This window comes from Propithecus coquereli, unplaced genomic scaffold, assembly GCF_000956105.1.
Source record: "Propithecus coquereli isolate 6110/MARCELLA unplaced genomic scaffold, Pcoq_1.0 Scaffold16, whole genome shotgun sequence".
Classification (NCBI taxonomy): Eukaryota; Metazoa; Chordata; class Mammalia; order Primates; family Indriidae; genus Propithecus; species Propithecus coquereli.
In genome coordinates, this window is record NW_012140524.1 from 7,136,190 (window position 1) to 7,145,071 (window position 8,882).

The window sequence follows — 8,882 nt, forward strand, 5'->3', positions numbered from 1 at the left end:
CTGGCCTCAAGCGATCCTACTGCCTCAGCCTCCCGAGTAGCTGGGACTACAGGCATGCGCCACCATGCCCGGCTAATTTTTTCTATGTATTTTTAGTTGTCCAGTTAATTTCTTTCTATTTTTAGTAGAGACGGGGTCTCGCTCTTGCTCAGGCTGGTTTCGAACTCCTGAGCTCAAACAATCCGCCCGCCTCGGCCTCCCAGAGAGCTAGGATTACAGGCATGAGCCACCGCGCCCGGCCGCCTTTTCTAAACTGTACTTCCATCTGTCCACCTGTATGAAATTGTAACAATTAATTAGGATATTTGGATTTAAATCAATAAATTTGGAACTAGATGCCAACAGAATGACTCACTGACAAGGCTAAAAACTGTCTCCCTTCTTTTTGTCATAGCTTTTCTTTTCTCTGCCATCAGCTCTGATGTTAACACCTCTCCCTTCCCCATCACTCTTGCAAAATTCCCCACACATGTTCACATGCACAAGAACAAATAGAAAACATTTCTGAAGCATCTACTTCAGCAGTCCCCAACATTTTGGTACCAAGGACCAGTTTCATGGAAGACAATTTTTTCATGGACGGGGGTGGAGGGGTGGTTTCGGGATGATTCGAGCACATTACATTTATTGTGCAGTCAAACCTCTCTGCTGATGATAATCTGTATTTGCAGCCGCTCCCCAGTGCTAGCATCACCGCCTCAGCTCCACCTCAGACCATCAGGTATTAGATTCTCATAAGGAGTGCACAACCTGGGTCCCCGGCACCCACAGTTTACAGTAGGGTTCGTGCTCCTAGGAGACTCTAATGTAGCAGCTGATCTGACAGAAGGCGAGTTTATGCAGCAATGCCAGCAATTCGGAGCAGCTGTAAATACAGATGAAGCTTTGCTTGCTTGCCCAGCGCTCACCACCTGCTCTGCGGCTCATTCCTAACAGGCCATGGACCGGTATTGGTCAGTGGCTAGGGGTGGGGAACCACAGATCTACTTAACACTTCGACCTTACCCCTCACTATTCACATCAAGGGGTAATAGTTAAGGGCACAGATGGTGGAGCCCACTTTCTGGGCTTAAATCCTGGCTCTAGGATGTTGGGCATATTTTGTAATTTCACTAAACATTTTCTAATCTATAGAATGGAGACAATAATAGTATCTACCTTATAGGGTTGTGGAAAGAATGAATGAATTAATACACAAAAAGCCCTTAGAATGCGGTCTGGTACTCTAATCCTAAATGCTGTATAGTTGTTAGCTATATTCTCCTTGCAGCAAAGGGATATTCAGAGGCATCGAACTGTGCCCAATATTCCAAAAGGCAAGTCTGAGAAAGACAAGGAGTAGGATTCAAGTTCAAGGGAAGTGAATTAGCAAGAAGAGTCATCAGGGTGAAAGATTAAAGAAAAAAGCAGAAAGCAAAAAGGAGATAGAACAAAAACTATAGCAAAAGGGCAAAACCAGACATTTAACAGGGAAAAGGTAGACAGAAGAGAAAATAAGAGAAAAGAAGATAAAGAAGAAAAGAAAAAGGAAAATGAGTAAAAAGGTGGCATGAAAAGAAAAGACAGAAAAGAAGAGGAAAAGAAGAACCAAGAACATTAAAGGAGATCAAAAGTTGTAAAAGACCCCATTTACAGTTTGAGCTGGGTATGGAAAGGAGTGGAAGAGAAAACAAAAATATTGGATATAGAAGTAGGGAAGCATGGACCTGAAGGGATGGGGGAGAGGAGGAGCTTAAAGTGACAGAAAGAGCTTCCTTTGTCATTTGCAGCCACAGCCCTCTATCTCTTTAAATTATGGGAAGTTTGCACGCTCACTTAACATACACACCCTTGGTCCTCAAGGCTCAATGTCCTTGTTCCTATTTTAACTTGCTTTAGTGTCTGCCCCAGACTTAGTCCCTAAGGTTTGCCCTGGTGGGATGTCAGTCTAGTGTTTTTCCTCTACTGACAAGGCCAAGATGCAGTGATCCAGTCTTTATTTCATTTTCACTAAATAGTCAACATTTTCAAGTGAAATTTAGTTCTGGAGCAAATATTTATATACCCTTCCTATTCCAAACATTCAGAAACCTATAAGGGAAGCTATTATTTTAATTCTTTTAATCATTCCCCTAATGGCATCCCCTCTCCCCTTTTCGGTTAATTAAGAACAAGAAGAAAAAATTATACACTATTGCAGGATATGTCGATTGTAGAGTTCCAACTTGCTTCCCCATCAGAGGGAATTAATTACCTAACCACTTGGAAACTGGAGAGAGATTGGATCGAGGTTTAAAATAAAATCAGCATTAAAAAATACTTTTAAAGTATTATCTGATTAAATTGCCTGTTAGGTGCAAAATAAGTTTCACTATTCGAGGAAGTCAAGAGAGCTTAAAGGGCCCTCTAAACAGACGGATTGAACGGACGGCAGCGTCTCCTCACGCCGGGGTGATCCTGGGCCGCCGCCGCCGCCGCCCGAGTCACGAAGCCAGACGCGGTGCGCGTCTCCGCCCAGGACTCGGGAGACTGCAGTAGCGCTAGCGGCGGCCGCGGTCCGGGTTGCTCCTGGAGGCGGAGAGGAGACGCGACTCCCGCAGACACGTGACCTCCTCCCAGCCGCCGCTTCCCGCGACCCAGATCCGTCCCCGGAACCCGTGCCTGGCGGGGCGGGCCGGGGGACACGTAGCGAGCGCCCCAGTCCCTGCTGCGCCCTGGTGCGTGTACATTCGGCTTCCTTCTCCCCTTGGTTCACGTGCCACTGGCAATCAGTGTTTCGGAAATCACATTGGGAGAATACAAATATTACTCTCCGGGCACGAAACACCTTGGTTTTATAGCTGTATGGATGTCAAGATTAATATATATTCCCTCCATCCCACCCCTGGCAGACTCGAATAGTGGCAATATCGGGCCCCAGACCAGGGAGTCCCTCGGGACATGCTTTCCCCTGGCCTCCAAAGCCCCTTGCCACCCGCTGCGCAGGGCGGCGTGGGTAGCGCGCATCTCCGGGCACCTCCCGGTAACTCTCACTAGCAGTGAGTCATGCTCCGGGGTGGCTCTGGAAAAAGGTAGCTCGGCTCGTGCTGGTCTGTGCTTCCCCGCGCCGAACGCCGCGGTTGCAGGGCGAGCGCGCGCGCGCGCACGGGTTCCCCGCGCAGTGATGTGGCAGCAGCGGCAGGTCGGATCACGTTGCTGGCCCTGTGCTGGTACCCGTTTGAGACAGGATTAAGGAGGGAGGCTTTGGAGGTGCCAGCGGTAGTAAACGTGGGCTCTGCACACTCCGGGCGTCTCTTATCACACGGGAGGCGGGGGGAGGGGGGACCGGGAAAGCACGTAGCGTCACCGGAGGCGCAGAGGGGCGGCGGAGTTTAGCGGGCGGGTGACAAATGCTGCACTGCTTTTCTGCGATAGCCCCTATCGTGCCATCGCCTTCTGCCTCCCCCCCCCCCACCCGGCTCGCTCCCCGCCGCGTTCCTCTGGGAGCACACGAGGCCCCAAACGTCGTCATCTGCTGCTGTGATTAGTGGCACCGCAATTCCGGCTGCTGCGGGGAAGTTTAGGTGGCCCAGGGACACCGCGTCGCCGAAAGACACTTGGATTGCGACATTCTAACCCAGTGACTACATTTTCATTTATTTGAAATCCTTCAGGGAGCAGATTTCAAGTTGCTCCTTTTCGGGGCAACCTCCAACCAGCGCCAAAAGGGTCCCCCTGGGCCACTGAGCGGCGAGCAAACAAGTCTCCAAAATTTCCGTTGGGACTGAAGTTTGCCCACCGCGAATTCTCTTTCTCTTTCCTTTCTCTGGTCCAAACCAACAGCACAATCGGTGGAAAAGCAAAAGGCCACGTTCACATTCCTGCACCGTAATGACGGACGAACGGAGGGAGTCGCATTTCCAAGCCAAGGAAGCCCAGGCTGCCCGGAACCCCCAACCCCTCGCCCCCTCCCCCTGCTGACTGTATCGCCTTTGGGAAGATGAATAGCTTGGCCGAAGTTGTTTTTCCTTTCCGGTGGCCCTGATCAGGTGTCCCCGCCCCCTCCCGCCGGTCGCCTTTCCTCTCAGCCTTCTCCAGACGCCCCCTCCCGGCCCGGTCCCTCCTCCCCCGCCCCCCTCCGGGCTGGACCGCGGATGGTACGTTCCGCACGTGAGCTGGGTGCTGGTCTGGCCGGCGACGCGCGTGCCCTGTGGCCAAACACTGCCTGGAGTGAGAGCAAACTACCAGCGCAGTGGGGCCGGCGCGAGTGTGCGTGTGTGTGCGCGCGTGTGTGTGTGTGCGAGAGAGCGAGCGAGCGCGGTGGAGCAGAGGGGGGACCAACTGCTTCACACTTTCGACACTGCACTGAAGAGGGAGAGCGAGAGAGAGAGACTGGAGACGCACACATCCCCCCAAGATCTCCCAAGCCTACCGTCCCACAGATTACAGAACAGAGCCCCAAAAATCGAAACAGAGGAGACGGACAGCGGTTGAACATGGACGAAGGAATTCCTCATTTGCAAGAGAGACAGTTACTGGAACATAGAGATTTTATAGGGTAAGGTGCACTCACCCTTGCGAATTTCTGTCTAGGCTTCGGTTTGATTTTTTTCTTCTCCAGAAAGTGGTGTGGAGCGGGCGAGGGCAGAGCCTCCCCCCTCCCCGAGTGGGTGCCTGATGCTGATTTCTGTTTTGCAGACTGGACTATTCCTCTTTGTATATGTGTAAACCCAAAAGGAGCATGAAGCGAGACGACAGCAAGGTAAGTGTAAGTTTCCGATGTTCCTCATAACCTGCCTGGATAGTTAATTAGGGCCATTGATTTCACAGTGAAGCTCTGCCGGCAAATATATTCCAACCCCTGAGCTTCCCCAACTGTGAATTTTAAGTGGCTTGCAGGATACTCTCAGGGGGATATTAAACATCATACCTGAATTTAAATTGCATTGCAGAGCAGTCCAGAGGAAAGAGGTTTCTTAGGTGTAGTTTATTCACACAGTATGTTTTATTTGGGGGAGGAGGGGTTATATCCAGTAAGTGAATATTTAGCTTATTGTTTTCTCTCTTTCACGACTCTCATATATTAAGGATACCTACAAATTGCCGCACAGATTAATAGAAAAGAAAAGAAGAGACCGAATTAATGAATGCATTGCTCAGCTGAAAGATTTACTGCCTGAACATCTGAAATTGACAGTAAGATGCATATTTTCATTCTTTGCTGCTATCCAAGGGCGTGTTAATAGCCTGGTACGACTCCCAGAAATATAACAATAAATGTAAATATTAGATGCCTGACTTATAACTTGTGCTATAGTATACAGAGTTTCCCACAAACTCAGAGTAGGTGCTCCCAATTGAAGGCAAGAAATCATTTATAACCTGTCTTGCGAGAAGCTCAAGAAGTATAAGAATAGTACTTCTTTCAAAGTGTTTGCTTAAGTTCCTGTGTTGAATGGAGAGCCAATCAAGCCAAATACGTGTTTTTAAGTAACCAAGTGCCCCCCTCTCTTTTGCACCAATGCAGACTCTGGGGCATCTGGAGAAAGCTGTTGTCTTGGAATTAACTTTGAAACACTTAAAAGCTTTAACCGCCTTAACCGAGCAGCAACATCAGAAGATAATTGCTTTACAGAATGGTAAGTCAGTTCTGGAGAGGCCAACCTACCCTGACGAAGCGGGGCCGCCCACAGAGGAGCAGTGTTAGGACTCCCTCACCCCCACCCCCACCTCCTTCCGTGGGCTCTCGGGCTCCCTCTCATTTGCTAAATTGCTTGTACTTTCCCTTCATTGGTAAGTGCCCATTTCCCGAAGCATCCTAGAGGCTTTGAGCAGAACTCGGGGGAATCAGATTTTTAAAGTGCGGTTGCACCCTCTCCACTTGGGTTTTCAGCTGGGAGGAGAGCGCCCCCCAACCCGCTATCCACCCCCGCCACCCCCCTTCTCTCGGCAACCGGTGGATTATATCACTTGAATACTGAGGAAAAACCTAGATCACTTTAGTCAGTGCATGGCCCACGTGATAAGCAGATGTTTAACGTCGGTATTTCTCTTCTTGCCTCCACTCCTCTGTCCCCCACCCCCACCCCTTCTTCCTCATCCTAGGGGAGCGATCTCTGAAATCTCCCATTCAGTCCGACTTGGATGCGTTCCACTCGGGATTTCAAACATGCGCCAAAGAAGTCTTGCAATACCTCTCCCGGTTTGAGAGCTGGACACCCAGGGAGCCGCGGTGTATCCAGCTGATCAACCACTTGCACGCCGTGGCCACCCAGTTCTTGCCCACCCCGCAGCTGTTGACTCAACAGGTCCCTCTGAGCAAAGGCACCGGCGCTCCCTCGGCCGCCGCCCCCGCCGGGTCGGCTGCCGCCCCCTGCCTGGAGCGCGCAGGGCAGAAGCTGGAGCCCCTCGCCCACTGCGTGCCGGTCATCCAGCGGACTCAGCCCAGCACCGAGCTCGCCGCCGAGAACGACACGGACACCGACAGCGGCTACGGCGGCGAGGCCGAGGCCCGGCCAGACCGCGAGAAGAGCAAAGGCGCGGGGGCGAGCCGCGTCACCATCAAGCAGGAGCCACCCGGGGAGGACTCGCCGGCGCCCAAGAGGATGAAGCTGGATTCCCGCGGCGGCGGCCCGGGGGGCGGCGCGGCGGCGGCGGCGGCCGCGCTCCTGGGGCCAGACCCGGCCGCCGCCGCCGCGCTGCTGAGACCCGACGCCGCCCTGCTCAGCTCGCTGGTGGCGTTCGGCGGAGGCGGGGGCGCGCCCTTTGCGCAGCCCGCGGCCGCTGCGGCCCCCTTCTGCCTGCCCTTCTACTTCCTCTCGCCTTCGGCAGCCGCCGCCTACGTGCAGCCCTTCCTGGACAAGAGCGGCCTGGAGAAGTATCTGTACCCCGCGGCGGCCGCCGCCCCGTTCCCGCTGCTGTACCCCGGCATCCCCGCCCCGGCCGCTGCCGCCGCCGCCGCCGCTGCCGCCGCCGCCGCCGCCGCCTTCCCCTGCCTGTCCTCGGTGTTGTCGCCCCCTCCCGAGAAAGCGGGAGCCGCCGCCGCGACCCTCCTGCCGCACGAGGTGGCGCCCCCTGGGGCGCTGCACCCCCCGCACCCGCACGGCCGCACCCACCTGCCCTTCGCCGGCCCCCGCGAGCCGGGGAACCCGGAGAGCTCTGCTCAGGAAGATCCCTCGCAGCCAGGAAAGGAAGCCCCCTGAGTCCTGGCGCCCCTTTCTTAGAAAGGATGGAGGTTCCAGCTGAATAACGAATGAAAACACCCTTAACGTTTTTAAGGGAGGAAGTGTAATAGATGCACGACAGGCATAAAAAAAAAAAACAGGTGTTTTGTGTACATTTGGAGTTCCTGTTTTGCTCATCCCTCACCGCCCCACCCTGCACACACTAACGTCCCTTTCTTTCCCCTACCAGCTGTAAAAGATCCTCTGCGATAGATATTGGTTCTTTATTCTTTAAAGAATCCTCAGAATAACTTCTGCCTGCTTTTAGGCCATGTTACCTTTTAAAATGTGGGACATAATTCTAGAGAAGGTAAGAAAGGTCTGCTCTGTGGGTGAGCTAATGGAACCAGGGTAGGGAGAAAGGGGGAAACACCTTGGACATCTTTGCCTGCAGTCGACATGGGACAGCAGGTAGTTGTTACGTAGAGCTGCTTCTCAAAGCTGCCCTGCCTGTTTTAGGAGGCTTACCACAGACAGATTGAGGATCTTTTAGAATTAAATTTACTCTTCAGTATTTTATAAGGTTCAGCTTTTTGAAAGGCGTATATTTTTCAGAGAAAAAGTGAGGATGCAGTTGCTCACATTGCAATCTATTCTGAAGCGGTTTAAATGGTATCTCTTAGTAACTTGCACTTGTCAAAAGAGACATGGAGTTGGGCCATCGTCAGAACTAAGTCAGGGAAGGAGATGGATGAGGAAGGCCAGGTCATTGTTAGTACATTTGCTGGCACTTTATTGAGAAATTGACCATGAATCAATTGACTTCATCTTAATTTCTTCTTAGTCCATATATGTGTATATATATACATATATATCGCAAGTGGATCTTATTCCCCCCTGGTTAATCCATCACGTTCCTAAATTTGTGTAATCTTACTGTTAAAAAAAAGTGCACTGAACTTAAAACAAGTCCAAACTGATTTATCCTGTAAAATGACAAAAGTGGATGAAAGCTGTAAACTGGTCAGTTTTGATTGGAAATGCTGCGTAGGTGTGGATGAAGCCCTGTGAGGCCTTCATATCTCCAAGTCTATGTATTTTCTGGAGACCAAACCAGATACCAGATAATCACAAAGAAAGCTTTTTTAATAAGGCTTAAACCAAGACCTTGTCTAGATATTTTTAGTTTGTTGCCAAGGTAGCACTGTGAGAAATCTCACTTGAATGTTATGTAAGGGGTGAGACACAACAGTCTGACTATGAGTGAGGAAAATATCTGGGTCTTTTAGTCAGTTTGGTGCATTTGCTGCTGCTGTTGCTACTGTTTGCCTCAAACGCTGTGTTTAAACAACGTTAAACTCTTAGCCTACAAGGTGGCTCTTATGTACATAGTTGTTAATACATCCAATTAATGATGTCTGACATGCTATTTTTGTAGGGAGAAAATATGTGCTAATGATATTTTGAGTTAAAATACCTTTTGGGGAGGATTTGCTGAAAAGTTGCACTTTTGTTACAATGCTTATGCTTGGTACGAGCTTATGCTGTCTTAAATTATTAAAAATAAATAAATACTGTCTGCAAGAAACCAGCTGGTTTAAGAAAAGTTTAGTATGTGAAGACAAACTAGAAATTATCTTTATATTCTAGTATTTTCAGCCCTCCATAAATTCTATTACCTAAATATTGCCACACTATTTTGTGATTTAAAAATTCTTACTAAGGAATAAAAACTTTAATATTTGATATGAGATTGTCTAG

At 50.4% G+C, this 8,882-nt stretch overlaps 1 protein-coding gene across 1 annotated transcript; it reads left to right on the forward strand.

Annotated features, from left to right (window-relative positions):
- Nucleotides 1-4,090: 4,090 nt before the first annotated feature.
- BHLHE41 (basic helix-loop-helix family, member e41) lies at nucleotides 4,091-7,225 on the forward strand. The gene is made up of 5 exons (XM_012641036.1): nucleotides 4,091-4,516; nucleotides 4,657-4,720; nucleotides 5,047-5,154; nucleotides 5,486-5,597; nucleotides 6,064-7,225. Exons 1-5 carry the CDS (start codon nucleotides 4,113-4,115, stop codon nucleotides 7,158-7,160), a joined length of 1,785 nt encoding a protein of 594 aa, XP_012496490.1. The 5' UTR covers nucleotides 4,091-4,112; the 3' UTR covers nucleotides 7,161-7,225.
- Nucleotides 7,226-8,882: the final 1,657 nt, after the last annotated feature.